This window comes from Hylobates moloch, unplaced genomic scaffold (assembly GCF_009828535.3).
Source record: "Hylobates moloch isolate HMO894 unplaced genomic scaffold, HMol_V3 SCAFFOLD_12, whole genome shotgun sequence".
Lineage (NCBI taxonomy): Eukaryota > Metazoa > Chordata > Mammalia > Primates > Hylobatidae > Hylobates > Hylobates moloch.
Window position 1 is genome coordinate 382,711 of NW_026652287.1, and position 24,854 is coordinate 407,564.

General features: G+C 51.1%; 1 protein-coding gene across 7 annotated transcripts in view; it reads left to right on the top strand.

The window, feature by feature from the left end:
* CHFR (checkpoint with forkhead and ring finger domains) overlaps positions 1 to 24,854 on the top strand; it is a 44,669-nt gene that overhangs the window by 12,600 nt on the left and 7,215 nt on the right. For 2 of the 7 annotated variants that reach the window (XM_032168194.2, XM_032168201.2), the window contains 11 exons: positions 1,892 to 2,001; positions 3,466 to 3,525; positions 4,399 to 4,614; positions 10,426 to 10,593; positions 12,765 to 12,924; positions 14,448 to 14,602; positions 15,020 to 15,182; positions 18,446 to 18,588; positions 20,275 to 20,394; positions 23,133 to 23,216; positions 23,702 to 23,772. In XM_032168194.2, coding sequence (XP_032024085.1) covers positions 1,892 to 2,001; positions 3,466 to 3,525; positions 4,399 to 4,614; positions 10,426 to 10,593; positions 12,765 to 12,924; positions 14,448 to 14,602; positions 15,020 to 15,182; positions 18,446 to 18,588; positions 20,275 to 20,394; positions 23,133 to 23,216; positions 23,702 to 23,772 — 1,450 coding nt within the window. Of the gene's footprint in view, positions 1 to 1,891; positions 2,002 to 3,465; positions 3,526 to 4,398; positions 4,615 to 10,425; positions 10,594 to 12,764; positions 12,925 to 14,447; positions 14,603 to 15,019; positions 15,183 to 18,445; positions 18,589 to 20,274; positions 20,395 to 23,132; positions 23,217 to 23,633; positions 23,773 to 24,854 lie in introns of those variants that run through there. The other 5 variants (XM_032168200.2, XM_032168195.2, XM_032168196.2 and 2 more) reach the window with 5 other exon arrangements.

Genomic DNA, 24,854 nt, shown 5'->3' on the forward strand with positions numbered 1-24,854 from the left:
GGCTTCCCCATGCTGGGTGCTGGTCTCGGGCCTTCCCTCCTGTTCCAGGGCCTGTCTTCCTCCTGCTGGGTGCTGGTCCCGGGCCTTCCCTCCTGTTCCAGGGCCTGGCTTCCCCGTGCTGGGTGCTGGTCCCAGGCCTTCCCGCCTACATCAGGGCCTGGCTTCCCCGTGCTGGGTGCTGGTCCTGGGCCATCCCGCCTGCTTCAGGGCCTGGCTTCCCTGTGCTGACTGCGTGGTGGTGTTACTTTCTTATGGCTGTTGTAATTTACCACAAGCTTAATGGATTTAAAAAACACAAATTTGCTGTCTTACTATAGTTATGGAGGTCCAAAGTCCAGTATGGGTCTGATGGGGCTAAAATCCAGGTCTGAACAGGGCTGATTTCTTCTGGAGGCTTCAGGGGAGAATTTGTTCTCTGCCTTTTCCAGGTTCCAGAGGTGCCACGTTCCCTGGCAGAGGTGGGCTGGAGGGGAGGGGGGCTCAGGCAGAAGGAACCATGTGTGTAGGGACCCCCGAGCATGAGCAGGGCCGTGTGGTCGGAGCGTGTGGTGAGCAGCAAAGTCACACAAGGGAGCTTGGGCTTTAGCCTGAGAGCAGTGAGGAGTCATCAAACGGGTGTAAGCGGAGGAGTGAAATAATCGGATTTTTGTTTGGAAAGAGCAGGAGGATGAGTGATGACTGCAGTCGCCCCTCGGCATCTGGGGGGACTGGCTCCAGCGCCCCTGCATGCACCCAAGTCCGTGCACACCCCAGCCCCGTAGCCAGCCCTGCGGAGCAGGAGGACACAGAAAGTCAGTCCAGCGTATGTGTGGGGTTCACTCCCTCTCATTGAGAAAAACCTGTGTATAAGTGTATCTGCGCAGCTCAAAACCGCATCTTCCAGGGTCAGCTCTGTGTTGTAACAGCAGAACTCAGGCACACACAGCCACTGCCTGGTTTCGGAGGTTTTACGGGGAGACGGCCGCGGCAGTTCATTTGCTTACTGTCTGCATTTGCTTTCCTGCCACAGACGGCAGAGCTGAGCAGTGGCAGTGGTGACCGCAAAACCTACACTGTTTACCCTCTGTTTACTGAAATTGTTTGCCACTCCCATACCTCAGCAAACCGTGGTGGTCACTCAGATGTGAGTTCTGTCCACTGCTGGGGCCTCGGGAGTGAAGCTGCAGAGCTGAGGCCTGTGTGGTTTCAGTTGTTTTGCTCGGTTGCCGTTTTGTGCGTCAGGTATGCTGTGCTCTTGGATCTTCGTCACCTGACCAACGCCTGATTTGCTGTCAGGTCTGTGCTCAGAAGTCCCCAGGAGGCACTTCCTGCCCCATCAACTTAGCCTTCTCCTGTCTGTCCCTGGGTCAGCAGCATCTGCATTGGCCTCTCCCCGGGCAGAGTGCCTCAGGGGGCTTGGCAGCCAGACCACAGGCTCTGAGTGCAGGGCCCAGCATTTAGTCTGCTTCTGCCCAGAGCCAGGCTCTTGGAAGGGATCAGTACTCATTGGAGGCATGAGCTCACCGGGGTTGTGATGGCTGCAGGGAACAGAACTGTGGATAGCGCAAGTCCAGCTCAGGGGAGGCTGGAGGTGGAAGCACCACACTGCAGACGAGGCCTCCGGGTCCACTAGGAGGCAAACGGGAGAGAACCCAGCCCTGCAGCAGCAGAGCTGCCAAGCACGTGAGGAGGTGTGGTGGCTGGTTAGGCTGTCAGTCAGGGAGAATTGGGCGAGCCATTTCTCGAGAGAATGGTGAGGGGTGCGTGGATGTGTGCGTTACGTATTTACACTGTTCCTATGAGTATTTCCAGAATGGTCATATTGAGCTGCTTTGCTAATGGTGCTAGAAAAAAAATCTTGTAACTCCAAGTTATTTTAAGTATAATAAATTGTGTTTTTGTTTTTTTACAGCACCAATGGAACAGTGATTAACAAGCTGAAAGTTGTTAAGAAGCAGACATGCCCTTTACAGACTGGGGATGTCATCTACTTGGTGTACAGGAAGAATGAACCGGAACACAGTAAGAGAGAGGAAGGCTTGCTGGGGTCAGACCCACACGGGGGTGCACGTGAGGGCGCGCTCTGAACGTTCCTCCTGGCTACACCCCCTTTCTTGCTCACATGGGTTCCTGCTGTGAATAGTGTCTGTTGAGGAGTGGGAGTGTCGACTTTGCAGCCTGAGCCCAGCCATTCCTCAGGAATACCACCGTGGCCATGAGCAGCCAGTCCCAAAATGGCAGCCAAGGAGAAACTAATGGGGATGGTTTGGGTTCTACAGGAGAAGAACTTGAGTTATGGGGAATAAAACCTAGGACCAGTGGTCTGGAGGCCATTGATGTTTCTGCTTTTGGAGACCTTACAAGAAACATCAAAGGTTAGACTGGATTCCAGTAAGTTTTTTCAGCTCCAGAAGTCTGCGTTTTTGTTTTGTGGAAGAACAGTATAGGACAAGGAAAGTTATGGGAGTCCTTTGAAGGTCACCCCTGAAATACTTTTTTGTTTTTTTGAGATGGAGTTTCGCTCTTGTGCCCAGGCTGAAGTGTAATGGCACAATCTCAGCTCACCGTGATCTCCACCTGCTGGGTTCAAGCTATTCTGCCTCAGCCTCCCGAGTAGCTGGGATTATAGGCGCCCACCACCACGCCCGGCTCATTTTTGTATTTTTAGTAGAGACGGGGTTTTGCCATGCTGGACAGGCTGGTCTCAAACTCCCGACCTCAGGTGATCCACCCACCTCAGCCTCCCAAAGTGCTGGGATTACAGGCATGAGCCACTGCACCTGGCCAATACTTATTTATTTAATATTTTTTTTGAGACAGAGTCTTACTCTGCTCTGTTGCCTAGGCTGGAGTGCAGTGGTGTGATCTCAGCTCACTGCAACCTCCACCTCCTGGTTTCAAGCGATTCTCCTGCCTCAGCCTCCCAGGTAGCTGGGATTACAGGTGCATGCCACCACACCCAGCTAATTTTTGTATTTTTAGTAGAGACAGGGTTTCGCCATGTTGGCCAGGCTGGTCTCGAACTGGGGACCTCAGGTAATCCACCCGCCTTGGCCTCCCAGAGTGCTGGGATTACAGGCAAGAGCCACTGCACCTGGTCACACCTGAAATACCTAAAGACCATAGTGGTGAGGGAGAATGGGGCAAATATGTCTTAGGCATCTTCAGCATAAACTTAACCAGCCCCTGGCCACACAGAAGGATCTTGTATCTGCTCCTTTGTGTAGTTTGAAATTATAAGTGAGGCATAGATTCTTCACCTTCTTCTGCCTCCTGATGCCATTTTTCGCCGAGGCTTATTTCTTTTCAGTTGGTAGAGATGTTTTAGATGACTTGTTTTGAAATCTCTTAAACTGATGAATTTGTTATTAGCTGATGAGTCAAAATAATCAACAAAAACAAATGGACTGGAGAACAGAACAGAAAAATGAGTTCTCAATTTGCACAGAGGCCACCGCTTTTCTGATTTGATTGATTTTCTTTTAGACGTGGCATACCTCTATGAATCTTTAAATGAAAAGCAAGGCATGACACAAGAATCCTTTGGTAAGTAAGAGTATAGCAAAGAAGTGGATGCATATTAGGAGCTGTAGCATTCCTTTTTTTTTTTTTTTTTTTGAGATGGAGTCTTGCTCTGTTGCCCAGGCTGGAGTGCAGTGGTGCGATCTCAGCTCACTGCAGCCTCAGCTTCTCGGGTTCAAGCAGTTCCCCTGCTCAGCCTCCCGTTTTTTTTTTTTTGAGACAGAGTTTTGCTCTGTTGCTCAGCCTGGAGTGCAGTGGCGCGATCTCGGCTCACTGCAACCTCCACCTGCCGGGTTCGAGAGATTCTCCTGCCTCAGCCTCCCAAGTAGCTGGGATTACAGGTTGCACCATCATGCCTGGCTAATTTTTCTTTTTTTTTTTTTTGAGATGGAGTTGTGCTCTGTCGCCCAGGCTGGAGTGCAGTGGCGTGATCTCGGCTCACTGCAACCTCCGCCTCCCGGGTGCACGCCATTCTCCTGCCTCAGCCTCCCAAGCAGCTGGGACTACAGGCAGTCGCTACCATGCCCCGGCTAATTTTTTGTATTTTTAGTAGAGATGGGGTTTCACCGTGTTAGCCAGGTTGGCCTCGATCTCCTGGCCTTGTGATCCACCTGCCTCAGCCTCCCAAAGTGCTGGGATTACAGGCATGAGCCACTGCGCCCGGCATGCCTGGCTAATTTTTATATTTTTAGCAGAGACGGGGTTTCACCATGTTGGTCAGGCTGGTCTCGAACTCCTGACCTCAGGTGATACACCTGCCTCGGCTTCCCAAAGTGCTGGGATTACAGGCCTGAACCACCGTGCCTGGCCTTGGGGTGTTGCATTCTTAAGAGCGTTTCAGTCCCTAGAGTGCCTGAGCCTGGATGTGTGCTGCTTCTGCTCCGTTTTGGGTTACAGAAGCTAACAAGGAAAATGTGTTCCATGGAACCAAAGATACCTCAGGTGCAGGTGCAGGGCGAGGGGCCAATCCCTGGGTCCCTCCGTCATCGCCCGCCACTCAGGTGTGCTTTGAGGAACCACAGCCATCAACGTCGACGTCAGACCTCTTCCCCACAGCCTCGGCCTCTTCCACGGAGCCTCCTCCTGCAGGGCGAGAGCGTTCCTCCAGTTGTGGTGAGGTCACATCTCATGAGGTCTTGGTGCTGGTTGCATAGTTTTTGTTCACTGCTCTTTACCTGTGTTGTTACAGAGACAGATAAGCGACTGAGGACTGACATGAGGTTCTCAGTAAGATTTCTGTAGGAGTCAATATTGAGTGTGTTGTTCCCTTCACTTCCCAAGAGAAGTGAAGATCAGGGACTCTAGTACCATGGTGTATTTTGCAGTTTCATTGAGATTATAATTCACATACCATAAAAGTCATCCAGCTAAAGTGTACATTTCAGTGGATTTTAGTACATCACAAGGTGTGGGACCATCACCACTCATTAACACCAAAAGGAAACTGGTGCCCACCAGCGGTCACTCCCCATGTCCCCTTCCCCTCGGCCCCACCAGCAGTCACTCCCCATGTCCCCTTCCCCTCGGCCCCAGCAGTCACTCCCCATGTCCCCTTCCCCCCAGCCCCTGGCAGCTGCGTGTGCTTTTGGCCTCTGGATTTTTCTGTTCTAGGCACTTCACAGACGGAATCATGCATGCTCTTGTGACTGGGCTCTTTTTTGTTGTTGAGACGGAGTCTCGCTCTGTCACCCAGGCTGGAGTGCAGTGGTGCGATCTCGGCTCACTGCAAGCTCCGCCTCCCAGGTTCACGCCATTCTCCTGCCTCAGCCTCTCGAGTTGCTCTCCCAGAAGACTGCTCCCTCCCTCTCATGGGCCAGCCTGGCTGCTTTGCTACAGGCTCCTTTGGATGAGCCCAGCTCCTCAGCAGCAGAGTGCTCTTTGTTTTCTGTTTTTTTGAGACAGAGTCTTGCTCTGTTGCCCAGGCTGGAGTGCAGTGGCGCAATCTCGGCTCACTGCAACCTCCGCCTTCAGGGTTCAAGTGATTCTCCTGCCTCAGCCTCCTGAGTAGCTGGGATCACAGGCGCACGCCACGACGCCCAGAAAATTTTTGTATTTTTAGTAGAGACGTTGTTGGCCAGACTGGTCACCAGCAGCAGTGTTCTAAAAGCATACCTCAGTCTGATGGATGACATCCCAGCCATCTGAAGAGTAACATCCAGATGTATTGTAACATTCCAGTGTGTTGTAACATTCCAGTGTGTTGTAACATTCCAGTGTGTTGTAACATTCCAGTGTGTTGTAACATTCTTGTAACATTCCAATGTATTGTAACATTCTGGTGTGTTGTAATATTCCGATGTGATGTGTTGTAACGTTCTGGTGTGTTGGGTGTGTTGTAACATTCTGGTGTGTCGTAACATTCCGGCGTGTTGTAACATTCGGTGTTACACAGTGTGTCGGTGTGTTGTAACATCGTGGTGTGTTGTAACATTCCCGGTGTGTTGTAACGTTCCCGTGTGTTATAACATTCCGTGTGTTGTATTTGGTGTGTTGTAACATTCCGGTGTGTTAACATCCCGGTGTGTTGTCACATTTGGTGTGTGGTAACATTCCGATGTGATTTCAGGACTTAACCTGGGGGGACTTCTCAGGTGCTAATTGGGGACACTAAGTTGCAGGCAAGACTGTGGGGAGTCAGTGCTATGTAGTTTCCACCTGTTACTTCTAGAGATAAGAGGAACAGCGGAGACCAAACCCGTGACAGTTTCTACTAGCCTGTCTCCTATAGACTAAAAACCCCGGTGTCTCAAAGCCTCTTTGATTTACCTTTGTTTTAACATCATAACCTTAAATTTATGAGTGAAGGAAAATAACACTTCAAGATGGAAACATCTCAGCACTGGGCACGGTGGGTCACGCCTGTAATCCCAGCACTTTGGGAGGCTAAGGTGGGCAGATCCCTTGAGCCCAGGAGTTCGAGACCAGCTTGGGCAACATGGTGAAACCCTATGTTTACAAAAAATACAATACAAAAATTAGCCGGGTGTGGTGGTGCATGCCTGTAATCCCAGCTACTTGGAAGGCTGAGGAGGGAGGATGGCTTGAACCTGGGAGGCGGAGGTTACAATGAGCTGAGATTGCACCACTGCACTCCAGCCTTGGCAACAAAGCCAGAGCCCATCTCAAAAAAAAAAAAAAAAAAAAAAGACCTGTAATCCCAGCACTTTGGGAAGCCAAGACAGGCGAATCACTTGAGGTCAGGAGCTTGAGACCAGCCTGGCCAACGTGGTGAAACCCCGTCTCTACTGAAAATACAAAAATAATCCGGGCATGGTGGCAGGTGCCTGTAGTCCCAGCTACTCGGGAAGCTGAGACAGGAGGTTCACCTGAGACAGGAGGATCACCTGAGGCTGGGAGGCGGAGGTTGCAGTGAGCTGAGATCGCGTCACTGCACTCCAGCCTGGGCGACAGTTAGATCAGGTCTCAAAAAAAAAGAAAAAAGAAAAGAAAACATGCCAGATTTGAATAGCCACCTGAATGTTGAAGTTTTACCAGCCCTCTTGGCCTGTGTACCCTTCATCGTATCTTCCAGGTTCCTTAAAACCTGCCCTTGGGCACAGCTGGGATGTGCACTGGCTCTTCGCAGCTAGATCCAGCATGCACTGACTCTCCTTGTGCAGGGATAGCCCCAGAGGAATAGAGGTGGTGTTCCAGCCACTCCAGTGTGGCCCACAGAGTTTCAAGTGCAGCAAGCACAGATAAGATGCAGGGTTACTAGTATTTTGGATTGAGTGCAGATTTTGAACTGTCTGCCTAGATGAACTATACCATGTCCCTAGGGCCAAGTCCCATGTGCATTTTGTGGATATTAGACTCTCTTCAGAAATGAAACACAAAACACCTCTGGCCTGTAAAGAAAACAAACTTCACCAGTAAAATTGTTTCCTGTTCCTATCCGCCAATGTGCATAGTACAGTGTGTAGTCTGGGTAATAAGGTTTTCATAATTTTTTGATAATGTTCTACTCAAAAAGGGCAGCGTATTTATATATTACTTATGTAATTAAAAAAAAAAAATTCTTCTGGCTGGGTGTGGTGGCTCATGCCTGTAATCCCAGCACTTTGGGAGGCCAGGGTGGGTGGATCGCCTGAGGTTGGGAGTTCAAGACCAGCCTGGCCAACATGGCAAAACCCCAACTCTACTAAAAATACAAAAAGTAGCTGAGTGTGGTAGCGGGTGCCTGTAATCCCAGCTACTTGGGAGGCTGAGGCGTGAGAATCTCTTGAACCCAGGAGGTGGAGGTTGCAGTGAGCCAAGATCCTGCCACTGCACTCCAGCCTGGGCAACAGCGCAAGACTGTCTCAAAAAGAAAATAAAAATAATAATAAATAAAAATTCTTCTATCTCTATGGCTAAGTGTATGCATACTAACAAAATAATTGTAGTTACTGCTTATTGAGCAGCTACTAAATGTGAGGCAGTGTGCCAGGTACATTTTGTAAGTGATAAGATGGTGCTCCTCTCCACGTTGGGGGGTGTCACAGATGCGCCATTGTTACCCCTTCATTCCGGGGATGAGATGCCTGTCTGAGCACGGGGCGCTGGAGATGCATGGCGTGGGTGGGTGCCAGCTGGGGGCCAGCCCACAGGCTGCCTCTTTCCTTCTGTTCTTACATGAGATGGTTTGTCCCCAAAACTATTGTTTTCTTTCAGCTGCTGTAAGCCAGTTTCTTGGTTTTTTTTCCAAATAATAACACTTACATTTGAATACTGTAAGCTAGATATGTATTATGCTGTAATATGATAAACTAAGTCTTTAGTAAGATATAGGTTATTCACACCTGTAATCCTTATTTACACATGTAATTCCAGCACTTGGGGAGGCCGAGGTGGGTGGATTGTTTGGGCTCAAGAGTTTGAGACCAGCCTGGGTAAAATGGCAAGACCCTGTCTCCACCAAAAATACAAAAAAAAGTTTAGCTGCGCATGGTGGTGCATACCTGTAGTCCCAGATACTCAGGAGGCAGAGGTGGGAGGATCGCTTAAGCCCAGGAGGCAGAGGTTGCAGTGAGTGGAGATCTCGCCACTGCATTCCAGCCTGGGTGAAGAGTGACACCCCGTCTCAAAAAAAAGATAGAGGTGATTAGAAAGTCTGCCTGTTTTTCTGCCAGGGTCATTCCTGTTGTTACGACTCTGGCTTCTTGCTCCTGGAGGTAGTGCTCTCCCTACAAGTCACTGCGCTGTCTCCTTCCCATTATCACACCTCTTGTAAAATAGTTCACACGCAGCACCATCTCCACCCGTTGGAAGCTATGCATCCCTCCACTGAAGCATCTGTGCTTTACACAGACCTCTGTTTTACTTGTTTGTTTGTTTTGTTTTATTTTGTTATTTTGTTTTTTTTGAGACGGAGTTTTGCTCTTACTGCCCAGGCTGGAGTGCTGCAATGGCGCGAACTTCCATCACTGCAACCTTCGCCTCTTGGCTTCAAGCAATTCTCCTGCCTCAGCCTCCCGAGTAGCTGGGTTACAGGCATGTGCCACCACACCCGGCCAATTTTGTATTTTTAGTAGAAATGGGGTTTCACTATGTTGGTCAGGCTGGTCTCGAAGTCCCGACCTCAGATGATCCACCCACCTTGGTCTCCTGAAGTGCTGGGATTACAGGCATGAGCCACTGCACCTGGCATTTTTTTTTTTTTTTTAAGAAATGAGGTCAGGCTGGGCGCGGTGGCTCACGCCTGTAATCCCAGCACTTTGGGAGGCTGAGGCAGGCGGATCATGAGGTCAGGAGATCGAGACCATCCTGGCTAACATGGTGAAACCCCGTCTCTACTAAAAATACAAAAAAATTAGCCAGCTGTGGTGGCGGCGCCTGTAGTCCCAGTTACTCGGGCGGCTGAGGCAGGAGAATGGCGTCAACCCAGGAGGCGGAGCTTGCAGTGAGCCGAGATCGTGCCACTGCACTCCAGTCTGGGCGACAGAACAAGAATCCGTCTCAAAAAAAAAAAAACAAAAAAAACGAGGTCTTGCTCTGTTGCACAGGTTGGGAGAGTGGTGTGGTCATAGCTCACTGTAGCCTCGAACTCCTGGGCTCAAGTGATCCACCCACCTCAGCCTCCTGAGTAGCTGGGACCATACGCTTGTACTGTCATGCCTAGTTAATTTGTTTTTCTTTTTTGTATTTTTTGTAGAGATGGGGTCTTGCTGTGTTGCCCAGGCTGGTCTAAAACTCCTGGGATCAAGTGATCCTCCCACCTTGGCCTCCTAAAGTATTGTGATTACAGGCGTGAGCCCCATGCCTGGCCTCAGACTTCTGTTTTTTATTTTTATTTTTTTTTCCCCAGAGGGAGTTTCGCTCTTGTTGCCCAGGCTAGAGTGCAGTGGCATGATCTCGGCTCACTGCAGCCTCCGCCTCCCGGGTTCAAGCAATTTTTCTGCCTCAGCCTGTTGGGTAGCTGCGACTACATGCGCTTGCCACCACGCCTGTCTAATTTTTTTGTATTTTTAGTAGAGATGGGGTTTCACCATGTTGGCCAGGCTGGTCTCGACCTCCTGACCTCAGGTGATCCACTTGCTTCGGCCTCCCAAAGTGCTGGGATTACGGGTGTGAGCCACCGCACCCGGCCCTAAGCTCTATTTTAACAAGTTTATGACACGGTGTGTATCATATGACCACGGGTATGTGGATTTGCCCTGCGTTAGACTTGGTGCTCGAGGGCTAAGCCTGGTCACAGACATCTCCGCATTTATTTCTCTGCAAATGCGCTTCTTGCCCCCAGCTCCACCCCACGTAGAGATGGGCACAAATAGAGTTAAGATGTGAGTTGAGTGAGTACACACTCCTGGTAAGCCGCTTGTCATTCCTAGACTGTGACGTCTCAGGTTGCCAGCTGCACTGGGCTCCAGTCAGTGACACCTTACAGGCATGGTTCTCTCCTGAGCTGGATGGATCAGTACCTGTCTTGTTTGATTCCTCTCACAGGGTCTGGGGGTGGTGGCATCTCCCCTAAAGGAAGTGGTCCCTCTGTGGCAAGTGATGAAGTCTCCAGCTTTGCCTCAGCTCTCCCAGACAGAAAGACTGCGTCCTTTTCGTCGTTGGAACCCCAGGATCAGGAGGATTTGGAACCCGTGAAGAAGAAAATGAGAGGAGGTTAGTATCTGGTTGTGTGCGTCCTCTGTCCTCTTGTGTGCTCCTGCGACGTGCGGGGGCGGCTGCCACGCTCCGTGCTGTGGGGCATTGCTTCCTGCAGGGGCACGTGGACCCTGCCTCAGGTTGATGCCTGTAACACCTCCGGCATTTTCATTCAGAAAACCTGGGCCTGTTTTTTTGCTGTTTGCATAATCTGGATAGAACTGTGGTTTACTACAGGCTGTTCTTGGTCTGGAAACAGTGCATTCTGAATTGCAGAATTAATCTCAAAATCCTCCTTCCTGGCCAGGTGTAGTAGTTCATACCTGTAATCCTAACACTGGGAGGCCAAGGCAGGAGAATCACCTGAGGTCAGGCGTTCGAGACCAGCCTGGGTGACAGAGCAAGACTTTATCTCTAAAAGTAAAAATCAAGCCTGACACTGTGGCTCCCGCCTGTAATCCCAGCACTTTGGGAGGCCAAGGTGGACGGATCACCTGAGGTCAGGAGTTCAAGACCAGCCTGGCCAACATGGTGAAACTTCGTCTCTACTAAAAATGCAAAAATTAGTTGGGTGTGGTGGTGCATGCCTGTAATCCCAGCTACTTGGAAGGCTGAGGCAGGAGAATTGCTTGAACCCGGCAGGTGGAGGTTGCAGTGAGCCAAGACTGTGCCATTGCACTGCAGCCGGGGCAACAAGAGCGAAACTCCATCTCAAAAAAAAAAAAAAATCTAAAAGAAAGCCTTCTGTCCTGGTAGGACAATAATTTCTAAAAATGTAGCTTAAATCATCACACTGAAGATGATTTAGGGAGAAGTCTGCACTTGGAAAGCCAAAGTTAAGATTATTAGAAAACATTTGGGAATGTTATGGTAGAAGGATTGCTGTATGGCAGTCCAGAGAGCAACCAGCCACTGGGGCACTGTGACAGGAAGGCGCTAGGAGGGGTCCCCAGGGAAAGAAATCAGGTTATCTGACACATGGAGTTGATTGGTGTGGGGAAGGTGTGGAAAGAATCAGCAACAGTTACACAGGAAAAATAAGCACAGGAATGAGGAAATTTTAATTCTAGCAAACTTGAAAAATTGTGTAAGTCACACAACTTAATCTAGTAAACTACTTGGCTCAGCAGTGAATACTTGCATAAGCATAATAATACAAATACAGTATCATGAACTAACGTAATCTGTTAATTTAATGTTGGCAGGGGTGTCTCAGGTCAGAGTTTTTCTCTACCGTAGTAGATGTCAGGGATGATGTCTAAAATTGATAAATCAAATGTACCATGATAACTTAGAAACACAGAGGTAAATACCAGAAGAAACAGCTCAAAGACATGAAAACAGTTTTCCTCCAAGGAGGGAAATTGGGTGAGGAGCGGCTGAGGCAGAGGGTGACTGCCTTTGTTTTCTTCTAAATATATTATGTCTACATTTTTTTTTTTTTTTTGAGACGGAGTCTGACTCTGTCGCCCAGGCTGGAGTGCAGTGGCGCGATGTCGGCTCACTGCAAGCTCCGCCTCCCGGGTTCACACCATTTTCCTGCCTCAGCCTCCTGAATAGCTGGGACTACAGGCGCCTGCCACCACGCCCGGCTAATTTTTTTATATTTTTAGTAGAGACAGGGTTTCACTGTGTTAGCCAGGATGGTCTCGATATCCTGACCTCGTGATCTGCCTGCCTCGGCCTCCCAAAGTGCTGGGATTACAGGCGTGAGCCACTGCACCTGGCTTCTTCTGAATACTTGGCTTTTTATATTGTGTGCAGTTTCTTTAATTAAAAATAAAAATTAATTGATGATTACCAACATCTGAGCATTATAGAAAAATAAAAACACCAGAAGAGGGTGGGGCGCGGTAGCTCACGCCTGTTACCCCAGTACTTTGGGAGGCCAGGCGGGCGGATCACGAGGTCAGGAGATCGAGACCATCCTGGCTAACACGGTGAAACCCCGTCTCTACTAAAAATACAAAAAATTAGCCGGGCGTGGTCGTGGGCACCTGTAGTCCCAGCTACTCAGGAGGCTGAGGCAGGAGAATGGCGTGAACCCGGGAGGCGGAGCTTGCAGTGAGCCGAGATCGCACCACTGCACTCCAGCCTGGGCAACAGAGCGAGACTCCGTCTCAATAAAAAAGACTGCATGTATTTCCTTCTTGGTTACGACAGTCAGAACACATCCCTTTCTCCTGTAGATGGGGACCTTGACCTGAACGGGCAGTTGTTGGTCACACAACCGCGTAGAAATGCCCAAACTGTCCACGAGGACGTCACAGCTGCAGCTGGGAAGCCAGACAAGATGGAGGAGACGTTGACATGCATCATCTGCCAGGACCTGCTGCACGACTGCGTGAGGTGTGACCGTGTTCACCCTTGACTCAAGGAACATGGCACTGCAGGTTCTTCGTCCAGTGTGGGGCAGGGCTGGGCCTGAAACAAGCCTCCAGGTCCTGTTTGGCCTGGCATCTGCTGAGGTTACCATTTTCTTTTTCTTTTTTTAGACAAGGTCTGGCTCTGTCACCCAGATAAGAGTGGGTGGAGCTTTCTCAGCCCACTGCAACCTCTCCCTCCCAGGCTCGAGCGGTTCTCTGACCTCAGCCTCCTGAGTTGCTGGGACTACAGGTGCACACCACTATGCCTGGCTGACTTTTTTTTTTTTTTTTAAAGTTCTGATTTTATTGTTATTTATTTTTTATTCCTTTTTTTTTTTTTTAGATAGTCTCGCACTGTCACCAGGCTCGAGTGCAGTGGCACAATCTTGGCTTACTGCAACCTCAGCCTCCTGAGTTCAGACGATTCTCCTACCTCAGCCTCCTGAGCAGCTGGGACTGCAGGCGTGTGCCACCATGCCCAGCTAATTTTTTTGTATTTTTTAGTAGAGACAGGGTTTCACCATGTTGGCCAGGCTGGTCTTGAACTCCTGACTTCAGGTGATCTGCCCATCTTTGCCTCCCAAAGTGCTGGGATTATAGGCTTGAGCCACTGCTCCCAGCCACCCCGCTGATTTTTGTGTTTTTTTGTAGAGACGGTTTCGCCATGTAGCCCAGGCTGGTTTTTTGTTTTTGTTTTTGTTTTTTGGAGTTAGAGTCTCGCTCTGTCACCCAGGCTGGAGTGCAGTGGTGTGATCTTGGCTCACTGCAACCTCCACCTCCCGGGTTCAAGTGGTTCTCCTGCCTCAGCCTCCCAAGTAGCTGGGACTACAGGCATGCGTCACCACGGCTGGCTAATTTTTTTGTATTTTTAGTAGAGACGAGAGTTTCACCATATTAGCCAGGCTGGTCTCGAACTCCTGAACTCAGGTAATCTGCCCACCTTGGCCTCCCAAAGTTTTGGGATTACAGACGTGAGCCACCGCGCATGGCCACCACTTTCATTTCACTTGTGGCGCCAACAAGGAGGAAACCTGGAACCCACAGCCGGAGGCTGTAGACCCCACAAGTTTTGGGTGTGTGGGTCGTGTGTGACCCAGTGAACTCTGCAGACAGATGAAAGGAGCTATGCACATTTTAAATGCTCCTTAGCTGGGAAGGTGTATTTAGCACAGAATGAACGCAGGAGCAGCTGAGGAAGGGCCTCCTTGCTTTTCCGTGGAAACTCAAGAGTGACAACCTTCCAACTTCTAGGCCAGAAACGCTTGGTGTCTCTGCTGTTTGTGTTCCTGAAGTCATAATCTACTCTCCTCTGTCTCTCCTGAAAACACAAAGGCCGTGTGGCCTCTGATTTCTTTTCATTAACCAAGACTGACTTAAAGGGTTTTTAGGTTGAACAATGGCTGGGCCCCTGTAGGCCCTTCCGTGGTGGGGCTGCTGCGGACTTTGGCCGAGGGTCGCGGTTGCATCTGTGGGACTGTCTGGACACTGCTCCTCTCACACTTTCAGTTTGCAGCCCTGCATGCACACGTTCTGCGCGGCTTGCTACTCGGGCTGGATGGAGCGCTCGTCCCTGTGTCCCACCTGCCGCTGTCCTGTGGAGCGGATCTGTAAAAACCACATCCTCAACAACCTCGTGGAAGCATACCTCATCCAGCACCCAGGCAAGTGAGGGCATCCACACACCAGCACCCGGGCACGTGAGGGCATCCACACCAGCACCCGGGCACGTGAGGGCATCCACACACCAGCACCCAGGCAAGTGAGGGCATCCACACACCAGCACCCGGGCAAGCGAGGGCGGTCCCTCCACCAGCACCCAGGCACATGAGGGCATCCACACCAGCACCCAGGCAAGCGAGGGCGGTCCCTCCACCAGCACCCGGGCACGTGAGGGCTGTCCCTCCACCAGCACCCGGGCACGTGAGGGCTGTCCCTCCACCAGCACCCGGGCACGTGAGGGCGGTCCGCCCAGACCCCTCCTTCCACGGCACTGCGCACGTGAGCTCCCAGCAGGGTGAGCTGTGTCTGCCTGTCATGTCTCGCTGCCAGCGAATGGCGCTGTGTCCTTTCAATTCTAGACAAGAGTCGCAGTGAAGAAGATGTGAAAAGTATGGATGCCAGGAATAAAATCACTCAAGACATGCTGCAGCCCAAAGTCAGGCGGTCTTTTTCTGATGAAGAAGGGAGTTCAGAGGACCTGCTGGAGCTGTCAGACGTTGACAGTGAATCCTCAGACATTAGGTAAATCATGCCCCTGGCTCAGAGCAGAGTGTGGGAGCCAGAGAAGCATCAGAACCGTGACCGAGAGCTCACTACTGGGTGGACAGCACGGGTCCTGAGTTCTAGTTCTGCCCCTGAGCAGCCAAGCTCTTAAATGGCTTGAGCTTGTTTTCTGATACTGGATAGTATTAGCACCTCCGCTGAGAGGCGTGGCAGGAACTGGGTGAACACTTAGCGGGGTAGCCAGGGAGTAGCCAGCAGAGCGTCAGCTGCAGGCGACTGCTGTAGACATTTGCACCCTTGGCAGACACCCTTCCCTTTGCTTCGACTCGTCATGGGTCTGGCATCTCTGGCTGTGACAGAGGGACGTCATTCCATATGTTATTTTTTCCCACATAAGCACATGTATTCTTTGTAGTTGATCTAGTGACTATTAAGTTCTGTAGTATAAATTGCAACATTTATCATTTGTCAGGATGTTATTACAGAAGAGGCACCATCACCAGGCCGAGACAATCCCAGCCTCAGAGACCTTATTTATCTGCTGACATGTTGAGGTTTCCTAATGCACAAGACCGGGGTCTGAATGTTGGGTTGAGGCCATGATATTTAAAAAAACAATGAACAAAAAAAAAAAAACCTGAAACTTTTATCTTTGTTTCCTTTTGCCAAGTTTAGCATGTGACTGTTAAGCAAAAAGAAGGAAACCAAAACCACTTTAGCATTAAGATTTTGCTGCATCTACCCAGCCATTCATACATGTGTCATAATCGTTAACAAAATAAAATGTAATATACTAACACATTTTTTTTTTTTTTTGAGACGGAGTTTCGCTCTTGTTGCCCAGGCTGAAGTGCAATAGCACGATTTTTGTTTGTTTGTTTGTTTTTTGAGACGGAGTGTCGCTCTGCTGCCAGGCTGGAGTGCAGTGACGCGATCTCAGCTCACTGAAATCACCACCTCCTGGGTTCAAGCGATTCTCCTGCCTCAGCCTCTCGAGTAGCTGGGACTACAGGCGCACGCCACCACACCCAGCTAATTTTTTTGTATTTTTAGTAGAGACGGGGTTTTACCACGTTGGCCAGGATGGCCTTGATCTCCTGACCTCATGATCCGCCGGCCTCGACCTCCCAAAGTGCTGGGATTACAGGCATGAGCCACTGCACCCTGCCAATGGCACGATCTTGGCTCATTGCAACCTCTGCCTCCCGGGTTCAAGTGATTCTCCTGCCTCAGCCTCCCAAATAGCTGGGATTACAGGCATGCACCACCAAACTTGGCTAATTTTTTTTTTTTTTTTTTTTTTTTTTTTTTGAGACAGAGTCTTGCTGTGTCTCCCAGGCTGCAGTGCAGTGGCATGACCTTAGCCCACTGCAACATTCATCTCCTGGGTTCAAGTGATTCTCCTGCGTTATCCTCCCAAGGGGCTGGGATTACGGGCATACACTACCACACCCAGCTAATTTTTGTATTTTTAGTAAAGACAGGGTTTCACCATGTTGGCCAGACTGGTCTCAAAATCCTGACCTCAAGTGATCCATCTGCATTGGCCTCTCAAAGTGCTGGGATTATAGGTGTGAGCCACTGCGCCCGGCCACTAATTTTGTATTTTTAGTAGAGACGGGGTTTCACCATGTTGGCCAGGCTGGTCTTGAACTCCTGACCTCAGGTGATCAGCCCGCCTCGGCCTCCCAAAGTGCTGGGATTACAGGCGTGAGAAACAAATTTTTTGTTTGTTTGTTTGTTTTTTGAGAAGGAGTCTCACTCTGTTGCCCAGGCTGGAGTGGCTTGATCTTGGCTCACCGCAAGCTCCGCCTCCCAAGTTCACGCTATTTTCCTGCCTCAGCCTCCCGAGTAGCTGGGACTACAGGCTCCCGCCACCATGCCTGGCTAATTTTTTGTATTTTTAGTAGAGACGGGGTTTCACCGTGTTAGCCAGGATGGTCTCGAACTCCTGACCTCGTGATCCACCCGCCTCGGCCTCCCAAAGTGCTGGGATTACAGGCATGAGAAACAAATATTTTTATGAAGCTGGGATTCCGCTGCACGTACAGCTCGGTAATGTCCCCAGCGTTTGAATTGGGAAACAGTTGCTGCCGTGCATTTCTTACATCCGTATTTGTGCTCATGTGCAGTGACATCAATGTTTAGACGTGAAGCAGTCAAGTCACAGTGTGTGACTGGGAATTAGACCTTGATAGACGTTTGATAAGTTTGTTATCCAGACACCGATGGGAAAGGGTGCACCTAATGCACTCTACAAGGCCTGCATGAGGGGCCCTTTTTGCCAGTTTAGTAGGAGAAATAGGTAATCTCATTTTCATTTACATTTTTTCCTTACGAAAAAATACGTGTCTTTTCACTGTGCTTTGTTTTTTATCTGGTCGGGTCTTACCCATTGGCCTTCTTGGCCCCTGGCCTTGGTGTCAGGCGCAGAAAAGCCTTTCAGGTGGAGAGGAGAGCCTCGTGTATTTTTTCCTACAGGTTCTTTTTTTACAGTTGACATTTTTTTCTGCTCATTTTTGGAAGTACAAGGGAAGTGTAGAAAAGACAAATGATTCAGGGCTTTGCAGGCACCTGGTGTGGCTCCCAGCACCTTGTACACCTCGCTTTGCTTTTTTTGTTTGTTTGTTTGAGACGGAGTCTCGCTGTAGCCCAGGTTGGAGTGCAATGCGTGCAATCTCGGCTCACTGCAAGCTCTGCCTCCCGGGTTCCTGCCATTCTCCTGCCTCAGCCTCCCGAGTAGCTGGGACTACAGGTGCCCACCACCACGCCTGGCTAAGTTTTTGTATTTTTAGTAGAGGCGGGTTTTCACCGTGTTAGCCAGGATGGTCTCGATCTCCTGACCTCGTGATCTGCCCGCCTCGGCCTCCCAAAGTGCTGGGATTACAGGTGTGAGCCACTGTGCCCCGCCACGCGCTCTGCTTTTAACAGGCATCCTGAGGAGCACGGGGTGTGCGGGCACGTGCTGGCCCTTGCCCTGCGCTGGCGTCGTCTCCTGGGAGCACACGTCAATGGGGACCAAGTGACCCCGGGAATGGGGCTCCAAAGCGTGGGGGCTCAGCTGGGGATGCAGAGCGGCGTGTCCTTGCCCTTTGACTTGTTCTGGTCCCTCTCCTCTTAACACTGGGGTGCTGTGCCGGAAGGGGTCCCGGCCCTTCCCCTCACACCAAGCAGCGGAGCGACGGTGGAGCTGAGCTGTGATGGCTGCGGACCCGGGTTGCACCGGCCCTGCCTGAGAGGCTGGGGGCCTGCACACAGCTCGGCCCTGTGCTTCCTTGCAGCCAGCCATACGTTGTGTGCCGGCAGTGTCCTGAGTACAGAAGGCAGGTGGTGCAGCCTCCCCACTGCCCAGCACCCGAGGGCGAGCCAAGAGCCCCACAGGCCCTGGGGGATGCACCCTCCACGTCCGTCAGCCTGACGACAGGTGAGCCGCGCCGCCCTCAGCCCTCAGCCTTCCCGTGAGTCACTTTGTGGCTGTGCCCGGTGCTGACGTGCACGTGGCCGCGCTCTGCCCGCCTCCTCTCTGTATCGCCCGCCCCCTTTGGGCCCTGGCCTCAGTGGTCTCCCTGCACTCACAGTTGGTTACTTTTCGTGACTGATTTTGGGTTGGGAAGTCAGATAAGTAACTGTTCATTAGTAGCCCCTCCTGAACACTCCTGGGAATTAACAACTCTGACCTTAATACTTGGCCTCTCCCCAGCTGCTGCCTCAGGGCAGCTGATGTCCCCCAGTGGGTTTGCCAGACCCAAAGTGATGATTGCACATCTGTCCCTCAAGTAAGAGGCGGGCTTCTCCCCAGCAGCGGCGATGTCGCCAGAAGCTGCCCTGTGTCTCCAGAGTTGGCTTAATGCGAAATGTTTTCCCGTCAGGTGCCTTTTTCCAGCAAGGGGCCCCAGGTGCCATCCAGGAAGTCAGAGGAGAACTAGGCAGGGGGTATGGAGGCTTCACTTCTCCGCCCTCCTCACTCCGGACTCATAGAATGGGAAGATGGCCCTCAGGGGTCCTGGCTTCCTGGCCACGGGTGGGGGCTGAGCACATCACAAGGCCACTGGCCTGGGATGGATGCAGAGCCGCATCCTTGTGCTGCATTCTCAGTGGCTTCTTGTAGAACCCGTGGACGGAACGGACAAAGCAGTGCTTGGCGTTGGTGTGGATGCCCGTCCACCAGCCTGGGTTTGCCTCTGCCACTCAGCAGCTCTGTCTGGGTCACTGGACAAGCTCCTTCCTTTGCATGGTGGGACCAGCGCCTCCCTCTGGGGTCCTGGGTCCCTCAGTGGACGCTCATGAACCTGGGTGGTGAAATTGCCATCCTTTTGGCCGGCATGTTGACCTCACAGGGTCTTTTCCTGTGTGGGTGGCGAGTGTCCAGGGAACTTGGCTGGGTGGGCTCAGACTTCCTGCTGCTGCATCGATTGGTCTTGTGCACCGTGCCTGTCCTTTGTTTATTTGAGAGATGGCTGTTCTGTCACCTGAGCGGAAATTGAACACACAGCTTGTTTTATTTTGTATCATAGGCTCTATGGGCCTGTCCTCCCTTTATAGGAAATAATAGAAAACCTTCAATAGAGCGGCTGGGCACGGTGGCTCACGCCTGTATTCCCAGCACTTTGGGAGGCCGAGGTGGGCAGATCACGAAGGCAGGAGATCGAGACCATCCCGGCTAACACAGTGAAACCCTATCTCTACTAAAAATACAAAAAAATTAGCCGGGTGTGGTGGCAGGCACCTGTAGTCCCAGCTACTCTGGAGGCTGAGGCAGGAGAATGGCGTGAACCCGGGAGGCGGAGCTTGCAGCGAGCCGAGGTCATGCCACTGCCCTCCAGCCTGGGCGACAGAGCGAGACTCCGTCTCAAAAAAAAGAGAACCTGCAACAGATCTTTGAAATCTTGCTCCAGCTGCTAAACCAAAGATCATTTTTGGTTATCGTTAATCCGTTTTGACTCCCTGAGTTTGGGTGGCAGAAGGTCCCTGGTGGTTTAGCAGGCAGGTCTGCGTCTTCCCAGGCTGTCTCAGCTGCACCTCTCCTCGCTGTGCTTCCCGGCGGCCTCTCTAACCTGCTGTCTTTCTGCCCTGGGTCCCACGTGCTCCGGCGAATGTGCCTGTGCTTCAGCAGTCCAGGATTACGTGTGCCCTCTGCAAGGAAGCCACGCCCTGTGCACCTGCTGCTTCCAGCCCATGCCCGACCGGAGAGCGGAGCGCGAGCAGGACCCGCGTGTCGCCCCTCAGCAGTGTGAGTGCCCGCGCCACCGCACGCAGGCGGGTTCCTGTCTTTCCTTCAGGGCTCAGGTTTCAAAGCGGTGTCGGCCTTAGGGTAACCTGTGAAGTAAGGATGCCGTTTCTTTTTTTTCATCTGTGTGATCATTTGTCCCCACGTGACCATATTGAATATCTTTTCCCACCATCTAGTAACACTGCCCCTTCACAGGCTACATCTCCATCCACCGGGGGCTCGGCTTGGATCTGTGTCCATCCCCTGCCAGCACTGTGGTTGCTTTATAATGTGTCACTGTTAAACCTCCTAGATGAATGTTGATGCTTTAGTATACAACTCTGGCCAGGCACAGTGGCTCACGTCTGTAATCCCAGCACTTTGGGAGGCCAAGGTAGATGGATCTTCTGTGTCCAGGAGTTTCAGACCAGCCTGGGCAACATGGTGAAACCCTATCTCTACAAAAAATACAAACATTAGCCAGACATGATGGTGTACACCTGTAATCCCAGCCACGCGGGAGGCTGAGGCCAGAGGATGGCTTGAGTCCGAGAGGAGGAGGTTGCAGTGAGCTGAGATCGTGCCACTGTACTCCAGCCTTGGCAACAGAGGGAAATCCTGTCTCAAAACAAAACAAAACGTGTGTGTGTGTGTGTGTGTGTGTGTATGTGTGTGTGTGTGCGCGCATATATATATATATATGCACACACATACAGTTCTTAACTAAAAATGGAGCTTGTCCTTTATTTCATGGCTGTTGTAATTTATTCCTGCAGAAATGTCTGTTTGTGTCCTTTGCCTTTTTTTATGATCCTAATTTGTCAGAGCTCCTTATATGTGAAAGTGTTAGGTGAAGAAAGCCCTAGTCCTGTTGAGCATCACAGTTGGCTCCTGCCACACACGCCGGTGCTGCTCTGTGCACTGAGCCCTGTGTGAGCAGCACACAGGGCCACAGCACTGGTTCTGTCTGGAAAGGTTTAAAAATGTTCTGGGCACTCAGGAAACCAAACAGGTTACTTCTGGGGTTTGTACCCTGAGACTGGGCTTGGCAGGGGCGGGGCCTGGCCTGCAGTGTCGGGACACACGGCCGTGGGACACACCCGGTGAACTGGGCAGTCGCTGCCTCAGGGGTCGTCCACGGCAGGCACTGGCCACTGCTGATACTGCACGCGGGAGGACAGGTGAGAAGCCGCAGAGAACAGCTTGTCCTGTGCCTAACACACGCGGTGGTCAGCAGATGGCAGCTTGGCCCAGTTTTTCCCCAGGAATCCAAACTCTTGACTCTAATTTCATAGAGAATGCTTTGTATACAGAGGCATTGGTGAAGTGGCCGTAGGCGTTATAAGACTTAAGGACTCAATCCTGTGAGAATTTTAGCGAGGGTTTACCTAATATTATATTTTAGGGATTTCCATTGTATAGAATATCAGACAATTAAAAATAATTTCCTTTGGGAGGCTGAGGTGGGCGGATCACAAGGTCAGGAGATCGAGACCATCCTGGCTAACATGGTGAAATCCTGTCTCTACTAAAATTACAAAAAATTAGCCGGGCGTGGTGGCGGGTGCCTGTAGTCCCAGCTACTTGGGAGGCTGAGGCAGGAGAACCGCTTCAACCCAGGAGGCAGAGGTTGCAGTGAGCTGAGATTGCACCAGTGCACTCCAGCCTGGGTGACAGAGCAAGACTCTGTCTCAAAAAAAAAAAAAACAAAAAAAAAAACGTCTACAAAGCCAAGGTGACAACATGGAAACATACCTAGGTAGAAAAAGGCCACCTAGGCTGGGCACAGGGGCTCACGCCTGTAATCCCAGCACTTTGGGAGGCCAAGGCAAGCGGATGACCTGAGGTCAGGAGTTTGAGACCAGCTTGACCAACACGGTGAGACCCCATCTCTACTAAAAATGCAAAAATTAGCCAGTTGTGGTGGGCGCCTGTAATCCCAGCTACTGGGGAGGCTGAGGCAGGAGAATTGCTTGAACCCAGGAGGCGGAGGTTGCAGTGAGCTGAGATTGCTCCACTGTACTCCAGCCTAGGCCACAGAGCAAGACTGTCTCAAAAAAAAAAAAAAAAAAAGCCACCTAAATATGTGTTGGGGGCAAGCGTGTTGCATGTTCAGAGCTAGAATGAAGCCCATCGAAACTGTGTTAGGGTGATGGAGCAGGTGAGATTTCTTTCTTTTGTGGCTCTCACTATTTTCCTGGGATGAGCATGTGGTGTTCAGTGTAAGAAACGATATGGGTCTGGGGCCGGGTGCAGTGCCTCGTGCCTGTAATCCCAGCACTTTGAGAGGCTGAGGTGGGAGGATCACTTGAAGCCAGGAGTTTGAAACCATCCTGGGCAACATAGTGAGACCCTGTCTCTACAAAAATAAAAAATACATTAGCCGGGCATGGTGGCGTGCACCTGTAGTCCTAGGGGAGGCTAAGGTGGGTAGATCCCTTGAACCCAGGAGGCGGAGTTTGCAGTGAGCTGTGATTGTTCCACTGTGCTCTGGCCTGGGCAACAGAGCAAAACTCCATCTCTAGAAAATAAAAAACCAGAAAATGTGAGCCTGGCCTTTTTTCAGGGCTACAACTCCTCGTCATCACGGTCCATCACAACCTGGGTGACGTTAGCTGGATGTGGCCCTGCCCCGATTGCCATGAGACGACTCTTGAACAATGTTTCCAGAGAGAGTTGAGCTGAGCCTGGTGCTGATGAACTGTGTTGGAGACAGCCCTCAGCGCTGAGTGCGCGTAACAAGTGTCCTCTCTCCACAGGTGCGGTCTGCCTGCAGCCTTTCTGCCACCTGTACTGGGGCTGCCCCCGGACCGGCTGCTTCGGCTGCCTGGCCCCGTTCTGTGGTAATACCGGCTCTTCAGGCCCCAGTTGCTTTGACCTTTGCATGTTCTCTTGGTGAACTTGAGGGCAGGGGATGGTGGGGTCCGTAGCTTGATGTTGATAGGGATGAGGCCACTGTTGTCATCAAATGATGACCTATTCCGGCCAAACTGCAGAGGTGTGTGTCAAATTCATGTCAGCTCAAAATCAAGCCTTAACAGAAGGATCAGGGGAAGTACTGCCAGGACAGAATCCTTGCTGTGGGGTTCTGCTGTCAAGATACCAGACCAGGTGCTGGGAAGACTCGGAGAGCTGATCTTTTTAAGGAGGGAGTGGAATGGAAATCATTTCTACTTGTCCTCTGTTTAAAATTGAGTTTTATCATTGAACTTCTTATTCTTTCTAGAATCTGTAATGAAAAGAAATATGTTTATCCTCAGTGTCGGGCAGACAGTGCTTTCCTGCGACATCATTATAAACAGGTAACATTGCCCCTTCATCTCGGCAGAGCTCAACCTGGGTGACAAGTGTCTGGACGGCGTGCTGAACAACAACAGCTACGAGTCAGACATCCTGAAGGTACCGACTCGCTGTGGGCTGGGGAGCCGGGAGCCACATTTTCTCACTAGTGCAGCCAGCTGGTTCTCTGCATGCCATTGGTGTTTGTCTGTTTTTCCGTATTCCAAAAATAGGTATTTCCTTGTTGTGCCTCCTGCCATGAATCCGTAGGAGCCGCTTCCCGCAGCTTTTGTTCCCCCAGCTCTTGTTCCCATAGCTCTCGGAGAGGGCTTCTTGAAGGTGCCGCCTTTTAGCAAGACCAAGGCCTTTTCTCTGGTCCCTTTCTCTTCCGGCCATTTGCCTTCCCACGTCTAGGAAGCTACCTCAGTTTCTAGGATTTTTTATTTATTTATTTATTTATTTATTTATTTATTATTATTTTTTTTTGAGACAGAGTCTCGCTGTTGCCCAGGCTGGAGTGCAATGGCGCGATCTCGCCTCACTGCAGGCTCCGCCCCCCGGGGTTCACGCCATTCTTCTGCCTCAGCCTCCCAAGTATCTGGGACTATAGGCGCCCTCCACCTCGCCTGGCTAAGTTTTTGTATTTTTAGTAGAGACGGGGTTTCACTGTGTTAGCCAGGATGGTCTTGATCTCCTGACCTCGTGATCCGCCCGCCTCGGCCTCCCAAAGTGCTGGGATTACAGGTGTGAGCCACCGCGCCCGGCCGTAGGATTTATATATGTTTAACGTGCGCATTTGCCCTCTTGCCGAGCACTTTGCTGACAGCACACACAATGGTGGGGCCTTGACGCTTGCCACAGACACACCTGGCAGGCACCCGCTCAGCCCCACACTCTGCTTTGATGCCCACAGAAGGAGCTCAACAGCTTGTGCGTGTTTGAAGGGCACAGAGAACAGATGCCAAGTCCTCAGCTTTTCTTGTCAAACAGCCTGGGCTCGTTGCCAGGCTGTGTGCACTGTGGCCAGGCTTTCGTGTCTCATTCACACCTGGGCTGTGTGGGTCTTGGCAGAACTTTTGAGAGCCTCTGGTAACTCTTACACTGGAACCTTTTGGGACTTCCAGGAGGCTCTTGGACAAGATTTCTCGTGCCGCAGGCCGTGAATGTGCAGCCCTCCGCAAAGGCCACTCGTAAGGGTCTGA